This window comes from Neomonachus schauinslandi, chromosome 1 (assembly GCF_002201575.2).
Source record: "Neomonachus schauinslandi chromosome 1, ASM220157v2, whole genome shotgun sequence".
Taxonomy (NCBI): Eukaryota; Metazoa; Chordata; class Mammalia; order Carnivora; family Phocidae; genus Neomonachus; species Neomonachus schauinslandi.
In genome coordinates, this window is record NC_058403.1 from 125013541 (window position 1) to 125033085 (window position 19545).

Below are 19545 nucleotides of genomic sequence, written 5' to 3' on the forward strand. Positions count from 1 at the left end.
CCCCCCCCTCTTTTCTCCCCCCCCCCCCCCCCACCGTGTGGTTTCTTTTATGTTTCCTTTGCCTGGGATTCATTGAACTTTTTGGATCTGTGTGTATAGTTTTCCTCAAATTTCAAATATTTTCAGTAATTATTTCTTTAAATATTTTTCTCTGTCACTACTCCCCCACAACCGGTCCTTTGAGGACTTTAATTACATATAGATTAGTCCACTTGACATCATTCCACAGGTCACTGGGATTCCAGTCATTTATTTCTATTCTTTTTTGTCTTTGTTTCATTTTCAGTATCACTGTGTCTTCAAATTCATTGATCCATTCTTCTGCAGTTAATCTGGGATTAATCTCTTGTTAATCCCATCTGGTGTATTTTTATATCTCATACCTCTAGAAGTTTGATTTGTGTCTTTTTAAATGTCTTCTGCATCTCTAACTTTTTGAACATATGAAATAGAGTTATATAAATTTTTTAGTGTCTTCATCTGCTGATTCTAACATGTGTCAGTTTGGGCCTGGTTTTGATTAATTGGTTTTCTTCTTCTTTATTAGAGATCTATTTTATTGGTTCTTTGCATGCCTAGTAATTTTTTATTGGATGTTAGACATTGTGAGTTTTGCCATGATATGTATTGGATAGTTTTTGTATTCCTATAAGCATTCTCACAATTTGTTAGCTGGGACTGGAGTGGTGCTCGGTCTGAGGCTACTGATTGCCCACTATTGAGGTGTTCTTTGCATGCCTGGTAATTTTTTTATTGGATGTTAGACAGTGAGTTTTGCCATGCTAATATATGTATTCGATATGTATGTATTGGATAGTTTTTGTATTCCTATAAGCATTCTCATGATTTGTTAGCTGGGACTGGAGTGGTGCTCAGTCATACTAATTATTGCCCACTATTGAGGTGTTCTTTGCATGCCTGGTAATTTTTTATTGGGTGTTAGACATTGTGAGTTTTGCCATGGTGTGTATTGGATAGTTTTTGTATTCCTATAAATATTCCTAAGATTTGTTAGCTGGGACTGGAGTGGTCCTAACCAGAGTGGGGCTAATTATTGCCCACTTCTGAGGCACAGCCCAGTGTACTGTAAATGATGAGACTTTTCACTCTGGCTGGTAGGAACAAGCACTATTCCCAGGCCTGTGTAGATGCCAGGCAATTTCTTTTAATCCATTTGGGTGCTCCTTTCCCCAACCTTGAGTAGTTTCCTTACACACATTTGCTGATCCATCCTCAGCTGAAGACTGAGGATGTTCTGGAATTCTCTTTCTCTGTGTGCATCTCCCTTCTCTCCAGCACTCTGCCCTGTGAACTCTAGCTGCCTTGTTTTCTCTGGACTCTCAGCGCTATCTCAGCTCAGGTAGTCCACCTGGCTCCATCCTTCCTGTGCTCTGGCCTGATATGTCCTCAGAGCATCAATTTGAGGACAGTGGTGGGGCTCATGTCATTTGTTTTGTGTCTCTCAGGTTTTACTGTCCTTCACTGCAGGGTCTTGGAAATTGTTTTTCATATATGTTGTCTGTCTTCTGGTTGTTTCAAGTGCAAGGATAAATCTGGTCCCTGTTATTCCATCTTGACCAGAAGCTGAAGTCCTGGGCCCTTGGTTTTTCATTTAATCATTTATTTGTAGGAAACACTGGTTTGGACTCATGAATGTGAACAGTGACTTGGGCAGGTGGTGTTGGGGCTGGTAGCATCCTTGCATTTCATCAGTGATGTTCATCCAGTTGATTATATTAGCATGTAAATTTAACTGGCTACATGATTTCTGCCTTCCAGACTTTTTCAAGAACTTTTTGTTGTCCAGCTCTTATAAAAAGCTCAGTATTAACAACTAGTTTGGTTTATCTCATGAATACTATGAATCTTACAGTTGGTCATGATTTTTGTTTGTCTTTATTTTTTTTGGTTTTTGAAATTTTCCTTCCCTTCCCTCCCCCTCCCCCTCCCTCCCCCTTCCTCCCCTTCCCTCCCCTTCCCTCCCCTTCCCTCCCCTGCTGGGGAGCTCAGGTAATTTCTTATTCTGACTTCGGGGGCTGGGTAAGATGTTACAAGACATATTCCTGTAAACAAACTCTTTGCTCCAGCCTTCTCTTTTTAGCTTGCTTGCCTTTTGCCTTATATCCCCCTCAGAATTCTCAATTGCAAGCAAGAGACATCTGCTCTTATTATCCAGCTGATTCGAGCAGAGCAGACAATGAATGTGAGCAGTGATTGGGAAGTTCAGAGTCTCTGGGAGGGTCAGAGAACCAGGCCTAGAGCAGCAATCTGAGTCACACCAGGACTGATCTAGGAGGAGGCACGGTTCCAGTGCTGGGTACTGGCAAGAGCTGATGCTAAAACCCACATCAGGACTGCCTCTCTGTGCAGAACCCAGAGGGCATCCCCTCCCCCTGCCCCCAGAGATTCATGTTGGCCATTTCTGGTGGAGTCTCATGTGAGGGTCCAATGGGAGAGCCAAGTCATGTGCCTATAGCATGGCTACAAGAAAGGATCCTATGCTGGGGAGGATGGCTTTGGATCTCCTCAAACATAAGAGGGGTATTCAAAAAGATTGGGAGGCTATTAGTGTTGTAATTGATATGTAACTACTATATCTTGATATTATTTTAAGCAGTTTTATTTTCAAAAGTAACCAATAACCCCTTTGGATGTAAAAAAAGCAGGGTGGGGTTAAGCCAGGCTATCAAATAAGTGCAGGCACTTCTCGTACACAGCGGTTACATGCAGACAGCACAGCCTCTCCCTCCGTGCCAGTGCCCCCTCCCTGGCTCCAGTGGCCCACAGCCCTCTCTCTCAGGGCTCCAGACCAGTGGGGGGTGGCAGTGGGAAGGGGATGAAATGTTTGAAGGTTGGCGAAGCCCAAGGGTCAGAGGGACTCTGGCCAAGCAGGAGAGGAGCTCATGTTGGTGCTTTCTTCAAGCTGTATTTCAGGCTTGGTAAGCATTTGTCACCAGCCCCAAGGTAGAAGCAGGCCTTTAAGACCATCTAGCCCGACCTCATTGGAATAATGACCTCTTAGCCTAGTGAATGGCAGAGTTGAGATGTATGTTGGTGGGGGGCCAAGGGAGGGGATGACACCCCATGCCCCTGACTCAGAGTAGGCTTTCCTAGGATCACTGGTCTTGCACAGAGGAGATAGGGATGGGTGGAGGACAGTGGGAAAGTGAGAGGGGCAGGAACAGGTCAGGTTCCCAACTGGAGGAGAAGAAAGGGCCTCAGCCAAGCCAGCCCCAACTACCGTCCTGCCCACCCCTCCTCCACTCCCTTCTCCCTCCTCTGTTCTGTCTTCCCTGGGTCCCTCAGTGAGGCCCAGGTGGCTGAGCATCCTCTGTCAGAGGGAATTAACACACTTAATTAAAGTGTCCAATGAAGAGCTTTGCATTTTTCTTAATTACTGTCTGAGTCTTTTGGGGGATGGTTTGAAATGGGATTTTTCACATTTCCTCATTTAGCCTACAGTGAGCCAGCTGGCCCCTCAGGGCTCAGGTAGGCTGGCAAAGCCCTGGTCTGGAGCTGCCTTTCTGAACATGGGTTGGCAGGGTGGGTGTGGAGTGGGCCCTAGCCCTCCAGCCTTGTCAACTTTGTAGGAAGGTTAAAGCAGGCTTTTCTGTTTTGTGAAAACAGCACAAAAGGAAATGAGGGTCAGACAGATGTAGATGGTGTCTCACTGGTTCTTCTCATCAGTGTAGGACCCAGGGGCTGTGCACCCCATGGTCAAGCCAGAAGGGGGGAGTTTGTGGGCATGGGGGTGCAGGGGAACAGTGCAGTCCTCTCCCCACACCCCTGCAGAGTAGGGACACTGGCCCAGGATGGCCTGGCTTCCTTCTTAGCTGCAGGGCAAGGACTGAGCCCTTCAGCTGGCAGGTCCTCCCCAGCACTCATGCAGCTTTTCCCACTTGTGGTTTGGAAACTGAGCTGATGGAATACCTGAGTCACCTGGGCCCAACCTAGGAACAGGTTATTGGCCTCAGCCGTGGTGAAGCAGATTTGCCCTTTCAGTCTGAGGGCTGCCTTCTGACAGCTACGGACATTCTCTAACCTGGGCCTGGCTGTGGGCCAAGGATGCAGAGACCATTTCCCTGGCATGTGGACTGCTCTCCTAAAAACACAGGTATCAAAGAGGTGGGCAGGCTGCCAGGGTGGCCTAGAAATGGCAGGGGGCTCTTCCAGGTCTTTCCTGCCTCCCACTCTGGGCCTAGCTCTGTGGCCCCAAGGAAAACCAGATGGAACCCCACTGTCCAGCAGCATCCCATAGCTAGTGTGGGTGGTAAATGTGAATGTGTGGCCTAGAACAGATTATGGGCCGAGGTTCTGGCTTAACTCAGCGAGAGGACTAGGCTACCCTGTGGGCGGTTCATGCTCTGCCAGGTCTTGCCAGACCTTCCACAAAGTCTCCAGCTAATTTCTTGTGCTCTCCCTCATGTTCTGCCCCATTTCTGGCCCTCTCAGCAATCTCTCCACCACACCACACCACACCCACACCCACACCTGCTATGGAGATGACAGGGTGGAGGGGGGTCCTTCATGGAGGGAGACAGTGTTAGAGCAAGAGTCTGGGGGGTCAGGGCCCACTCAGCTGTCAGCCTGTGGCCTGGACACAAGCCAAGCCCGGGAGCCCTCATAGCCACTGACCCCAAGGTCCTGGGAGGGTTTGGCTTCACGTGGCAGCCATGCAGAAGTGTGGGTGACAGCTGTATGCAGAGGATACCTCAGCCTTACATCACCAGCTCCATCCAGTCCCTCCCCTGAGGACACTGTTCCACCTGATGCCCCGTCCCCACCAGTTAAGACCCAGCCCAAATGGCCACCTCCTTCAGGAGACCACTGCAGTTCTCCAACCGAGTGGACTTGTCTTCTAGTTGGCTCTCAACAGTCCGTCCCAAGGTGCTTGGCACTCTAGGAATCTGCACCTGAATAGCTCCTCACTGGAGCAGGGCTGCAGAGGAGAGCAGAGATGCACCTGCTTTCTCGCTGGGAATTCTGTGCCCAGCATGGGCCTGGCACAGAGTAAGCCCCCAGTGGGTGTTTGTTGAGTGGGTAGAGAGGCCTCTGCAGCTACCTAGAAGCCACCCAAACGTACAAAAATCTGCTTATCTGGGACCCGCCCTGAGATGGGGACTGGAGCCTATGGGAGGCTGGTGGAGTGAGGTCCAGGTGGGTGCTGGTAGCTGATTGTGAAGGACTGGCATTCAATACACATTGCACTGGTAGAATTTCCAGGGTGTATGGGACTGAGTTCATCTGGACAGGTTTGCAAAACCCCTGGGTCAGCAGCTCACACTCGGGTAAGAAAATAACTCTTTTATGATAATGACAATAGTGAAAAATAAGCTTAGATTCTCAGCTCATGAGACTGAAAAACTATTGCTAATAATTTTTTAAAGGTTTTCTTTCTGAATTTAGTGCTGGCATTTGTGCTTTGGCCTGACAATTAAAAAAAAAAACAAAAAACTTTTATGGGTGACCTGAATCCAGGTGATTTTACTTACTTGGGGTTTGCTCCTCATCCAGTTTTACTTAGGCTTAAGGAATGGCTCCATCATCTGCTAGTCACAAAGCCAGGTGACAGGGAGGTGTCCTGGGCTCTCCTCCACATCTAACCAGTCACTAAGTCCTGCTCTCCCTAGCTCTGTTTCTCCCCAGCCCCACTGCCTCTGCTTTCACTGAGATCTGCTGTCTCTCGCTGGACTGCTGCCCCCAGTCTGGCCCCTGTAAGCCATTCTGCCTGAAGTGCTGTAAGTTTTCCTCCTAAAGCACAGATCTGTTGCTCTGATTATGTAATGCTCTATCACAAACACCCGAAAACTTAGTGGCATAAGACAATGTGAATATTCACTTTGCTCAGGAATCTGTATGGTTTGGACAGATCCTGGCAGGGAAGGTATGTTTCTGTTTCACTGGGCATCAGCTGATGGCTCCAGGGCTAGGGCCCGGGATCATTGGAAGGCTCTCTCACCCACAGATCTGCTGCTGGTGGGGGCCTCCATTTCTTGCCAGGCGGGTGTCTCCGTGTGGTCTTCCCTCACGTAGGCTGCCTTGGGCTTCCTCACAGCATGGCGGCTGGGCTGAAGGGCCAGCTTCCAGACAGAGGCTGTGCTGCCTTTCCTCAGCCAGTCTTGAGAGTCACAGTGCCATTTTTGCCACAGTCACAGGCCCGCCCAGGTCCCCCCCCCCAGACAGAGTATCAGTGGCACATTGTAAAAAAACATGGGGATGGGGAATATTTGGTGGGCCATCATGGAAGTTATGAATGGCCACACCTGTTCCCACCCCCTCTCTACTTAAGACCCTTCAGAAGCTGCCGCCACCCTTGGGAGAGAATCCATGCTCCTTGGTGTGTTCCCTGCCCTGCTGGCCTTGCCTCTCTCTGCCTTCCTTCCTTTCTCCCTACCTTCCCTCCACAGCCAGCCCCAGAGGTGGATTTTGGTTTAAATCAACCCACCGGCCACAAGGAGCTTCCTTGAACAGCGTTTGTCACGTACGCTTCTCCTCACACACTGGTTGGGTTCCATTTTCCCTGAGACAGAACTCAGATGTGGAGACCTCCCAGTGTATCCCCCATGGCTCCTGGACACATTACTGCTCCCCCTGGCCTATCGTCTCCTGTCCCTTGTCACGAGCTTTGTGTCTCTGCCTCTGTGCCTTTCCTCACACTGTTCCCTCCACCTGGAAGCCCCATTCTCCCTCACCCTCCCACAGCTCGGCGACTGCCCTGCCTCCTCCTTGTGGCCTTCCCGACTGCCCCGCCACCTGGGCCCCTGCTTTTGTGATCTCCTGCTTTGCTGCCAGTCAGGCCTTTCCATAAACCAGCACAATGTTGTGCCTGGGGCGTGGACAATGGTGGCAGATCTGGATTTATACGCCAGCTCCAATGCTTACCAGCTCTGTGACCTTGCTGGCAATAACTAACTCATTGGATCGTGATGAGGATTCAATGAGGGAACCTAAGTTAAGCACCACATTTCTTGTCTGGCACTGAGTAGAAGCCCAGGAAGAGAGTCGGTCTCCTTCTTTGTAAAGACTCGTGGCAAATGCTCACTAATGAATTTTTCTCACCCTCATTTGGTTGAAAGAGGAAAAATGCGTCTCCCTGCTTAATCATGTGGGACTAAACTACCAGAAGATACCACTGAGCCATGAGCAGAGAGAAGAGCTCAGTAACGATATGCCTGCTTATTGAATATAATCCTGCCAGTGGAGCCGAATCTTTGTCCTCAGGAACAGCTCTGCGTTGCTGCAGCGGTGTCCGGGAGCAGCTGTTAGAAGGCATGCGGGACAGGGTGACCTTGAGAACAGAGCTGCGAGGGGAGGATGGCTCCCAGAGGCGGCAGGGGCCGGTCGAATGCACGATGGATGCCGCCGCCCCTCCCGGGCCTCCCCCGCCTTTGGCGCAGTGGTAGTGCCCAGTCAGGTGACGGCTGCCGCTGTCCTGCCACCCCTTCACACCGAGACTGAGAGAATAGGGACGCCGAGGAGGTGGGGCAAGCTCGCCGGTTGCGGGTTCCCAAACCTTCCACCCAGGGCAGTTGTGGAGGGTCTGAGCCACATTATCCCGGCAGCTGTGGACGGAGTAGGGGTGGTCCCGGGGAAGCTCGGAGGCAGGCAAGAGGGTGGGCTTCTGCTCTGAGAAATGAGAAAGACGGGCCTGGGGCAACAGTAAGAAATTACTCCCTTTTGCAGCAAGTCAGTAATGAACCCATCATTCAGTCCAGGCCTCAGGTAGGGTGCCGGGCCCCAGGTGTTCAAGCCCGCTCACCCTCACATGCTGAGCCCCCCTTGTGCCTCTCACTTCCCAGTTTCTGACCTTCCAGATTGGGTCAAGCATGGCCCCACTGGGGAAAAGCCCCCCCCCATCTCTGTCTGGTCCCAAGGAAAAGGAGCCTTGGCTTGGTGGGGCCATTTCCAGAATCCTATGACCTCCATAGTGGTGGTAGCAGGGACCTGGAAGAATCCTGAGACCCAATTTGGCCCCAAGATGCTGAGGAGGGTCAGGGAGAGGAGCTTGTGCCCTGGTGAGGTCACCCCAGCCTGGCCCCACTCAGTCTGGCCCTGGGCAAATAGCTGTCAACTCATTTCCGTGTGTGTGAAAATGAGGATGGTGGGAGCACCTGCTTCAGAGTTGAGGCCTAAACCACGTTAAGGACTTAGCGTGGGGTTGCTGCAAGCGCAGAATTCCCACAAGCTTCCAGTAGGGAGGGGTCTCGTGTATTCTGCTCACTGCTGTCAGGTAAATCTGTGCCTGGCACCCCTGGCACGTGCCCACAGCACACTCTGCAAATACAGGAGGCGTGTGCTGCCCACCATGGTTATTGTGGGAACGCGCAGGAAATCCTGGCAGGACTCCACACTTCAAAGTTCCTCCTGCACAGCCCCAGTGAACAGCTTGTCTCGGGACCTTCTTCTTCCACCTGGCAGTCACCCTGTGAGCCAGCACTCACCCACTGTGGCTGTTGTCTCGAGATAGAGTGACTTGGCCTTGTCACCCTGGTGGGGATTTTTTTTTTTTTAAAGATTTTATTTATTTATTTGAGAGAGAGAGAGACAGCGAGAAAGGGAACACAGCAGGGGGAGTGGGAGAGGGAGAAGGAGGCTCCCCGCTCAGCAGGGAGCCCGACGCGGGCTCGATCCCGGGATCCTGGGATCATGACCCCAGCTGAAGGCAGATGCGTGATGACTGAGCCACCCAGGCGCCCCCTGGTGGGGACTTCTAAGCCCTTGTGGGGATTTCTAAGTTCTCAGTCACTCCACGGACCTCCTTTTCCTCTGGTTACTTTCTGTGATTCCACGGTCTCTCCTCCCTGCCTGCTCAGCTACCCCAGGGAAAACCCAGTGCAGGAGGAGAACTGGTGTCATCCTCCCTGCTCCCCGTCCTGTTCCCTGATGCTCGCCCCTCTCCCCTCCAAGACGAGATGCGGTGTGTCACCACCTGGGGAAATTACTAGTGGGCCCTGCGACCCCTGTCTTCCTGAGTAGGTGGTAACTTTCCACTCTGTCTTAGAAAAGGAGGTTGCTGTGTTCTCTTCGATTTTGTCTGCCTCTTGCTGGCTCCAGGTTTTACTTTGTGGTCCCCTTAGCACTTTGCAGCCAGGCCTTTCTGTGTGGGAAACCTCCATTTCTCACCTTCATGTGAAAGTTAAGGGGAGATTTAAAGCAATTGGAAAGCACTTAACCGATTAATACCTTTCGGTTTCCAAGTTAGATTAGAAGAGATCATGGGTATGTCACTGCTCACCCCAGAGATGTTTGAAATAGAAATGTGGCCTTGTGACACCAGCTGGTATATGACCCAGCACTACCCCCAGAGCTGGCATCAGACCCCCCCCCGCCCCATTGAAGGGCATGGCCCCGATGAGACTGCCCCCGGCTTCAGATGCCAGCCACAAGTGGGCTGCCCAAGGACACCACACTTCTGACCACTGGCCACAAATTCAGAGGTTCTCATGACCCTCCTCAGTTTCCATAATTTACCAGAACAACTCACAGAAACTCTGGAAAGTGTTCTACTTATGATTATAGTTTGATTATAAAGGGTACAAGTCAGAAACAGCCAAATGAAGAGACATATGATGGGCAAGGTCAAGCCAGTGGTCGTGGTAGTATTTTTTTTTAATCTGATATTCTGGAAAATGTCTCAATATCTCAGTTACCTGCAGTCTCCTTCCACTTTTGAGCATTTCCTATGTGCCTGGCACTCTTGTTTAATTCTTACCACTGCTCTTTGAAATCTTTGATGTTATTGTACCCATTTTAAAATGAGAAGCTGAGGTCCAGAGGAGCGATGGCCACTCAAAATGACACAGCTAAACAACACCCCAGCTAGGATTTGAATCCAGTTAATCACTTCTGGGTCAAAGATGGGGCCATCTAAATTTGCCCCAGTCTGTCAGATGTGCCTTCTGGCTAGAAGACAATTGCCTTTCCCTTAGAAATGTTGGCTGTTGGAAGATGGTTGCTTGTCTCTATATGGTGTACTACTAAGTCTTCATAATTGGCAAAGGACCCTTCCCAGAGGAGCCAACTTGGGTTGCCCTGCTTCACCTAGGCAGTGACCAGCCACCCCACCAGACCCAGCCTGTGGACATCCCACCCAAAAATCAGGGAGAGGCAGGATGAAGAACCTTCAGGTGCTGACTCTTGCTTTCCCTGCCAGGGTTGTCTGTCTCCTGCAGCCCAGAGGAGGAGGGGCTCTGAGCCAAGCCCAGCTGGGCTAGTCTCCCCTCCGAGCCTCCCAGGCCCATGGCAGAGACTTGATGGGACAGTGTAGAGAAGCAGTCCCTGCTGGGCCTGACCCAGCAGATGTTCCTTTGTCACCCTTCCTCCTCTCCCAGATAATAAGAAATGCTGCGGTAGGCATTTCCGCCAATGCCAGGCCCCAGGGGACCTGCACAGGGTTAGGTCAGCAGCCAAGCCCCGTAGTTTGGGAAATTAGCAGCATTTGTGGAATTCCCAAGAGCCTACCTGGTTTCTCTCAGCCATGCCAGTGGTTCTTGTTTGGGGGTATTACTGTCCCTTCGAGGGCATTTGCAAATGTGGGAGGGGAGTCCTGGGTTGACATAGTGCCTAGGGATCGTGCCAGTATTTACCTGGCAAGGTCCAAGGATGTTAAACATCTTGTGAGGAGCTAGACCATCAGGTACACACTGCAAAAAATAGTCCTGCCCTTGAGAGACACTAGGTGATAGCCCATTTACTTCCATTGCCCCCATGGTTCCTTGGAAAACCACCCTCCTTACTAGTTCCCAGGCTGAGTGAATGGGGAAAAAAAGAGCATGCCTCCATCCCAGCCTGTGGCCAATGGCAAGGACGTATTTCCAAGTGAACGTGGGCCCAAGCGAGAGCAGCATCTTGTCTTACACCAACTTGCTCTGATTCTCCATATATGGTTCTTGCCTCACTCAGGCTCTTGGGGTTCAAGGAAGACCTGGGTGTGGGTGGTGAGAATTCTTGGGGCCGGGGGGGGCCTCCTGCTTGGTGCTGGCAAGAACTCCCCTACAGCCCACCCGTGGAGACTTGGCCACCTCACCTTGGGGTACCTGTCCGGGGGTCGGCCTCCTGCTTCCATTTCTGCATTTCATCCTTTCCTCTAGGCCTTTTTGTTTCCTTATCTGTTTGCTTCACATGATACGTATTTAGAGGAGTCTAGTGTACCTGCCCCAGCTGAACCCCCCTCTTCTTCTTGTTTTGCAGTCGGGAAGACGTCTCTGATCACGCGGTTCATGTACGACAGCTTCGACAACACATACCAGGTGAGGTCCTGGGTGCCCCTGCCTCCCCCACTGTGTCTGCAGCCAAGACGGCCGCCTAGAGACCATGCCCGCCTCTCCCCAGGGCTTGCTCATGCTGGACGAGAGCACGATGGTGCTGGGGCCCCTGGGCGTCTATTTTTGCCTTGGAAAAGCTTCCCCTCTGTGCGCTGGCCCCAGCCCAGTATAGACCCAGAGCCCTTTTGAAAATCCAAACCCTGGTAAAGGAAACACTTTCAAGAGGAAAATTCTAAAAACAGAGAGAGGACACGTTTCCGTCTCTGTTCTCTTGCTCCCCCTGGGCAGGTCTAAACCATCACAGTGTTTGGTTCCTTGGAGTGTCGTCATGTAGAGGAGAATGGATAGGCAAGATGTAAAAACAGGGAGATGAAAATTAGAGCAGTAAGAGAACTTGCTCCTCAAGCATGGTTGTGTTTGCTGGACTTCTACATGCAGGTGCGTGCATGTGTGTGAGCACGCACGGTTGCTGAGGCACTTCCTTCCCAGAGAGGCTGGTTGTGATGGGCTTGCACTGCTGTTCGAGGGCAGGAGGCTGAACAGAGGGACCTCTGTGGCTCCTGGCTCTTGAGAGAGGTCTGGGGCCAACCAGTGGCCCAGAGGTGGCTCCCGGAGGCCCAAAGCCTGAGCTCCTGGGAGTTCGTAACATTGCACTCTCCTGGCCTTACTGCTGAGTTAGGAGGGTTGTGCAGATGAAGTGAATTTCCCCTGCAGCTATGGCTTTTTGTGAAAGGCACCAAACTGCATCATTTCAACTATTTTTAAGGAAAAAAAGATATTTTCTTCCTTAACAAAGAGACAAATAATCATTTTTCTAAGCCAGTGAGTTTTGTAAGATACTAGTTCCAAGAGATGTTAGCTGGTGTTACTCGAGAAGAAAAGGTAGGGACGAAGGTTCAGTGCTTATACCGATTTAGGGAACACTGGTAAACAAAACCAGTCGACTTTTCTACTGCAGGACTTCTCAAGGCTTTTACTACATCGATACATGGTTTTGATTTGCTGATCGAGGGATATAGTGTGCAGGATCTCCCAGATGTGTTTGATCATGAATCCTTTTGTTCCTGAGTCCTCAGAGAGCACGTATTTATAGCACAAACTGGGGACTGCTGTAAAAAGATATCCCTCTCTTCCCTGGACTTACAGAGGATGTGGAGCCCAGCTCAGTGCAGATTACAGTCCTGTGTCTGCTCTTTAGTCTGTCTGTCTCCCTCAGGACCAGTCCTCGTCTTTGCCTCAAATACACTCTCTCTGCCTCCTCTAATTCCTTGCTTTTCCTCTGCTGTGTCTGAAATACCAGATAACTAATGGCCTTGGGAGGAGTTGGCTGAGGGTGTAAGAACATGCTGCTCTGGGCGGGGGCCCTGAGTTCTCTGCACAACCCTGGGCACTGGCTTTAGAATGTGTCTTGGCCACACTGTCTTCATTGTGTTCTCTCCAGGCCAGGCCCGAGGCCTCCCCATAAGGGAGTTCTGCCACATCAGTCTTCCTTTGAGATTGCAGTTCTAACAGACTTCAGGTCTGAAGTCTAACTGGGTATGCATTTTATTAGTGTGTGTGCGTGTTTGTATATGAATGACCTTGCAGATATTATTTTGATTATTTGATTTTTTTAAAATACTAAGTTATTTATAATGCCTCTCGTAGGTATCCCATTGGAAACAATGGGACTCTTGGCTGGCTACTGTTCTTGGTTGTAGGTAGCAGCAGATACGGCCCCAGGGCCTTTGCAGTGACCAGTGATTCTGACGGGCTTGGATCAAGGCCTCAACTCCTCCCCATGTCCTTTGAGTTTCTTAGAATCTCCTCCTACCTCCATCTCCATTGTCCTCTCCTATTGCCTACTGCTTGCCTGCATCCTGTGGTCCTGCAGGTCTCTCTACTCGCTGCTCTCCGCACTTTGACTCATAGTGTTAGCTGGAATGACCTTCCAGCTGGAATGACCTTTGGCTCAGCTGGAATGACCTTCCCTCTCCACTTCTCTGCTGTAAAACATTCTTCTGACTCATCAAGACTAGAGCACTTGTTTGCTCTGCAGGTGGGGCCCTCCCTCTTCTCTCTACTATTACTCTGCCGTCAGGTCTCGGTTAGTGTCCCAGTTCCACAAGAACTCCTGTGTGCTCTGGCCCCTTGGACGGGCTCTGCATTTGGCTGAGGCCAGGACCCCTCAGATCTGCCACTGCATTCGTAGGCCCAGCATAGGGCCTGGCCATGGCTGGTGTCAAGCGCCTGCTGGTACCGAAGTGGCTTGGAGAGGCACTCTCTGCCGTGGTTTGCAGACCCCACCAGGCCGAGAGGCCACAGGGGCCAGATGTCTTGGTGAGAAGGAGAGAAAGCCCAAAGGGGAGCAGGACCTTCCCCACCCGGGGCTTTTTTGACTTTGTTATTGCAGCAGATAGAATTTCTTTCCCAATGCTCTTTAAAGTGGTAATTAGGCTGGGAGGCCAGGGATACAAATCTGTGCATACACAGTCCATTTTAATGAACTCTCTGGAGAAAGAGAGGGGGAAATGGTATTGTTTATTTTGTTTTTCTGAAGATGGTGGCAGAGACATTTGGGAAGTAGACAAGATCCCCAAGGGCTCTGGGGAATGTTCCTGGCCACTCCCCACCAACCCCCTCAAACATCCTCTTCATCAGCCAGCAGAGCCCCCCACCTCCCCATTACTGAGACACACAGTTCCCAGGACAGAATCATCCCTCCCTCTCTCCCATCCTTTTGTATGCTTCTGGCTCTCATCTCCGTGTTCCTCATTCACTCATTCTGACAGCAGATGTTTGTCAAGTGCCTTCTCTGTGTCTGGAGGGACAGCGGGAGGCCCTCAGCTGGGGCATGGAGGGCAGGGGGGTTCAACCGCATGCTGGGTGGCAGTGTGTGAGCCCTCCCTCAGTCTGGGGCTGGACAAGCCTGAGGCCCTGAGGGGCTGGCATGAGGACTTGTGAGGACCAGGAGCATGCAGAGCTGGGTTTCTTTGTTCCACCCCTTGGAGGGGTCCTGTCTGCCTGGCAGGCCCCGGGGGTTGCCACCTTGTCAGCCGGCAGGCCTCAGGAGATCAGGCCCCCTGCCACCTCCTGCCTGGCACGGCCCCTGCTCCAACACACGTGCCCCTTGTTCTCCTCTTGACACATTTGCTAACCAGCCTCTCACCACCCCTCCCATCACCCCATCTAAAGCCATTCACCTGAAGAAGCCAAAGATCAAGACTTACAGCCTGGTGAGATGAACGTCTGCAATAATTCTCTTGTGTAAAACCCCAACTAAAAAACGGCCTTCAAAAGTTGTCGTAGAAGACAACTTCTGGTACCTGCACTGTGGTAAGACTTGACCCCCTGTGTAGCCCCGATGAAACACACCTGCAGGCCTGGTCCTTGGGCCACCCGTTGGAAACCTGCAGTAGCGCCATGACGGGAGGTTTCATGCCCCTGCGGGGGGCCGCTGGGAGCAGAGGCCAGGATTTGGAAGCAGCAGTCTTCCGGGGTTTCTCACGGGTCCCTCAGGGCCTCTCTGTTTTGGCTGTATATTAGCACCACCTACGGGGGAGACGACCCGGAGACCCACAGGCCATCTCAGGCAGTAGCATTTTTTAAATCTCTGAGGTGTTGGAGATGACCTTCTAGCCAAGGCCAGAGCCAGCGGCCCGTCCCTAGATCTCCCACCACAGCACAAGTTAGGAGACCGCTGACCCAAGGGGCTGCGTGGGGAGAGGGCCCCGACCTGCGGGAGCTTGCTCGGCGGCTCCAAGAGCACAGGACCCTTTCTGAAGGACTGGGAGGCTTCGCCTGTGCTGGGTCCCTCTGGGGATCCCACGGAGCCTGTGGGAAAGGAACAGCACAGCTGAGTCTGCTGTGCCGGCCCAGGCCGGGTGTTGTCCGAGGAGCCCTCACCCCCTCAGCCATCTGCACCGTCACTGCCGGCTCTGCCCGAGGCTTTCCTCTCCCCTCTGGGCTCTGGATTTGCTTCCTGCGGCTGCCATAGCAAATGACCACAAACTGAGTAGTTTTAAACAACAGAATTTAATTTCTCACTGTTCTGGAAGCCAGAAGTCTAGAACCAAGATGTGGCGGAGCCACACTCCCTCTGAAGGTTCTGGGAGAAAAATCCTTCCTTGTGCCTCCCCCACAGCGTCCAGCAGCTACAGGTCGCAGCCCCTTGTGAGGCTGCGAAGCTCCAGTCTCTGCCTCCGTCTTCATGTGGCCTTCTCCTCTCTGGGCCTCTGTGTGTCCTCTCTTCTTCTTAAAGGGACAGCACTCGTTAGATTTAGGGGCCTATCCCAAATGCAGGATGATTCTTCGTCTTGAGATTCTTAACTGATTACATCTACAAAGACCCTATTTCCAAATAAGGTCACATTCTGACGCTCCAGGTGGACATGAATTTGGGGTGGGACATTCTTCAACCCACTATGAAACCTCCCAGTCTGATGCCACTGGGGATCAGACCTTCTGGCCTGGGCCTCAGCACCATCTGGAGCTTCAGACAAGGCAGGGATTGGTGGCTGTTCTAGTGGGCACAGAAAATTTCTGGGAGGGGAGCATGGGACAGTATCACTGTAGCTTTGCTGGAGGGAGGAATGATATGTGCTAAAGGAGGAGCCTTTGTGGAAGTCCAAAGTGTAATGATGTGTGTGTGTGGTGGGGAAGGTTCTGCCTATTGCTGTGGAGGGTAAGAGTGGGGCCTTTGGTTGGATTATTGGCAGGCTGCATTTTGATGTTCATGGGCCTTACACACTTTTGCCTTTATGGGTACTTTGCTCCTTCCTTCATTAAATATGTGTGTGTGTATATATACATACACACATATATGTATGTATATATACATACATATATATATATATATGAAATTATATTTTATAACTGTTGTTAAAAGAACATATAATCCAGACTTGATTCATTATTACCTATTTATTATTATATTCATTTTTCTCTTGCTTTTAAAAGAAATTAAAAGTTAAATATTTTTATGGCCCCCTAAAAGTACCCTGGGCCCTATGCTCTGAGCCTGCCCTGCCTTGTGGATACACAGGCCCAGATGTTGGGACTATGGAAGGCCCTGGAAGCTCAGAGAGGCTTGGGCTCATGAGGCAGGAAACAGAGAGCTATTGAGGGTTCCTACTGTGGGCACTGATGGGAGCAAAGATTTCAGAGTTTGTAGGAGCCAGATGTGGAGTGCTGGGCTGGGGCAGGGGTGATGGTTGCAGGCGGGGCTCACACAGACCTGGATGCAGCTATGTGGGGCAGGGCAGGGAGGAGTGTGACTGAGCAGTTATGCAGGGCTGTGTAGGAGGTGAGTGAGGGGCCTACGCCAAGGACAGAGACACTACAGGGCAGTAGAAGGGATGAGTGAACAGAGAGGGTCTGTGGGATGCAGAAGAGGGAGGGGCCGGAGTGGGCCCTGGGTTTCTGTCCAGACACCCTGGAAGACCATCAGTGCCATCAGCACAGAGAGAAACGAAGAGTCGAGTGGGAAGGAATGATGGAACAGCCAAGCGAAGGTGTTTGAAAATGACTGTTACGTGGGGCGGACCCTCGAGTGGTTGCGCAGAAGCTGGATTCCCGAAGCTCTAAAAACTGATGAGTCTTGTGGGTTGGAGGGTAGAAAGGAGGTGGAGGACCAGATGGAGGGGCCTCTCTCCACAGAATCTAAGATGCCGCGCGACTGCATGTAGTGTTCAGGTAACTGCCCAGCACCTGGGGGAGACAGGGATAGGATTTTCTGCCCCTGGTAGAGGTGGTCAGAGTGGGGTCATACACTCCCTTTTACTTCAGCTCTTTCTTTCCCCTTCAAAATGATGCTGCATGCAGAGGAGGCTTGGGGTCAGATCCCGGGTCTATCACTTAGCTCAGAGAGCCTGGACCAGCATCCTACTTTCTTAGTATTGCATTCTCTTTTAACCTGGAAGTTATTTGGATAGGATTTAACCCCTGTATCACCTCGACCAGTTGCCTCAAACTTTGGCAGTAAGAATGTGGTTAATTTGTATTTCGACCATAGCTCACATCGGTCTTAAAGTCTGGATGATGGAAAATCATAGGCCAGAAGTACCATTGACATCGATGTGCATTACGATATACTATGTAGGGAAGCAGAACAGAACAAAAAGTTGCAGACTCTAGCCCCAGCCCTCGCACCAGCTGGGTTGATGGTGACGAGCCGGCGCGAACAAGAACTCGCTAACAGAGTGTCGGCCGGGCAACCACGGGCCTCCCCACCATGCCTGCGCTTACAGCCGCGCAGTGTTTGGCAGCTCCGCCAGAAGCTGCTGTGCTCGGAACTCGGACCCCGGTCCTCACTTAACTCTAGCGATTTTATTGTGCTCGTAGAGTGGAGTAAATACCCCTGAATGCCAGGCAGCTTGGCAAGATGACCCTGCCCTCAGAAGACCCCCTGGGGTACCACCAGTCCCCCCCGCACCCCGTGCTCCTTCTGGAAGTGATCTGGTTCTGGACTGAGGGCACACCTGCCCTTGCTCTGACATCTTGTCTTTCCCCTGCTCCTGTCCTCTGCCCTTCCCGCCTCTCTTGTTGAGCATATACAAGTTAGGAATGGGGTCACCCCCGAGCACAGAAGGCTGCCTAGTGGTGGCTTGAGAAGAGGGGTTGAGGTTTCCCAGGTGCAAGCAGTCACGGCGGGAATGAGGCGGCACAGCCGCACAATCCTGCTGTCAGGCCCTGGGCTCTTGCGCTCACTCTGTTCCTCCTTTCGCTGTGTGGGTTCCCATGTGCATGCAGGCTGGCTGTTACTGCCCCAGACATCACCTCTGCATTCAGGGCAGAAAAAGAAAGCAAGAGCTTCCCTGGAATGCCCTCCCCCCACCCCCAGCAGACTACAGCCCATGTCTTATTGGCCAGAATTGGGTCACCCCATCACCCTTAGCCTCTGGAGAGGCTGGGAAAGCAGAAGGTCACTTTGACCGTCTGTAGGCAAGCAAGGGAGTAAGAGATGGCCAGTGGGTATTGGGTGAGTCCACCAGCAGCACCTGCTACATTCTGTAAGTGAAAGGGACTCATGATGCAGTTCTATGCCCCAGATATCAGTGGTCTGTCCTGTTCACTGGGTAGGTTACCCTTAGAGGGCTCTTAGACCCTCAAAAGTCCACCACTTGGAGCATCTCTGTCCCTGTTAATTAAGGAGAGGGCTTTTGTGCTTGGAGACTTTCGTGGCCCTCTGGGAAGCCTCCGAGGGAGTGTCAGGCCACACATCCCCAGGCGTCTGCATCTGCGTGGCTTTTGAAGGGATTGACTGATTTTGCTGAAATTTAACCCTTTATTTCAAGTCAGAAGGTACATACTGTTTGGTTGACCTTTCAGACCCCCAGAGATAAAAAAGAGCTATTGGTATAAATACTTAAATTGGGTGGTGATGGGCACAGGCCACTCTCCACTGGGAGGAAAGTGGCCCCAGGCCTGTGCAGACTTTGAGGCTGAAGTGGCTGAAAGAAGCCAGGTACCTGTGCTGTGGCCTCCTGAGTCAGCCTCCCCTCCCCCGGAGCACAGTGCTGAGCTGCTGGGGAGGACAGACCCTGCCCAGCATGTTTTCCAGAGGCCGCTGCCTTCTTCCCCCACAGTGCCCACTTGCCAGTCTGAAGCCTTAGTTTTGCCAGCCTCATTTGCATGCTAATTTGCATGACTACCCTATACTCTCATCTGACAGCTTCATTGTCAAGGGCTTGTCCTGCCCAGCTGCTTTCCGCCACTTACGAATGCTTCCCCAGCCATGGGCCAAGGCCTGGCCAAGGCTAGAAAGACACACATACACTCCTTTTCATGATTTCTCTTCCTGAGAAGAGTCTTGAGTCAATTTATGCAAATCACCATGCAGACTTCCACTGCAGACTTTATTACTGTCAGAATGTGGATGCAAAATTACGTTTCACAATAAATGCACATAGCAAAAAAGATTTCAGCAAGTGCCTCAGGAAACATCTCTTTTCTTGGGGATCCACTGGGCCGATGGCTCTCTTGTGCAGAGGGAGGCATGTAATGGACCATCGTTCTGCGCCGTGTCTGAGCCCCCATTGACACTGTGTAACACCACCTTCAGAAGAAGGTGGATGGAGACATGGCTGGGAAATCTGTGTTCGTTAAGATTTCTCACATTTTGTATAAAATGGAACGCCTGCCGTTTTTCATACACAGGGCAGTTTGGAAGCATGATATTAAAGGAATAAGTAGTGGAGTGCAGAGTGCGGCCCAGCCTCCTGGGAAGGGCAGCGGGCAGCACAGCTGAGGAGGGGAGGGGAGGATCATGGGGATCATGGGCTGGCAGGAGAGCCCCCAAAAT

General features: G+C 51.5%; 1 protein-coding gene across 2 annotated transcripts in view; it reads left to right on the plus strand.

The window, feature by feature from the left end:
- The window catches only part of RAB6B (RAB6B, member RAS oncogene family), a 64640-nt gene that overhangs the window by 23580 nt on the left and 21515 nt on the right, over positions 1 to 19545 (plus strand). For both annotated transcript variants that reach the window (XM_021678773.1, XM_021678775.1), the window contains exon 2: positions 11191 to 11249. In XM_021678773.1, coding sequence (XP_021534448.1) covers positions 11191 to 11249 — 59 coding nt within the window. The remainder of the gene's footprint in view (positions 1 to 11190; positions 11250 to 19545) is intronic.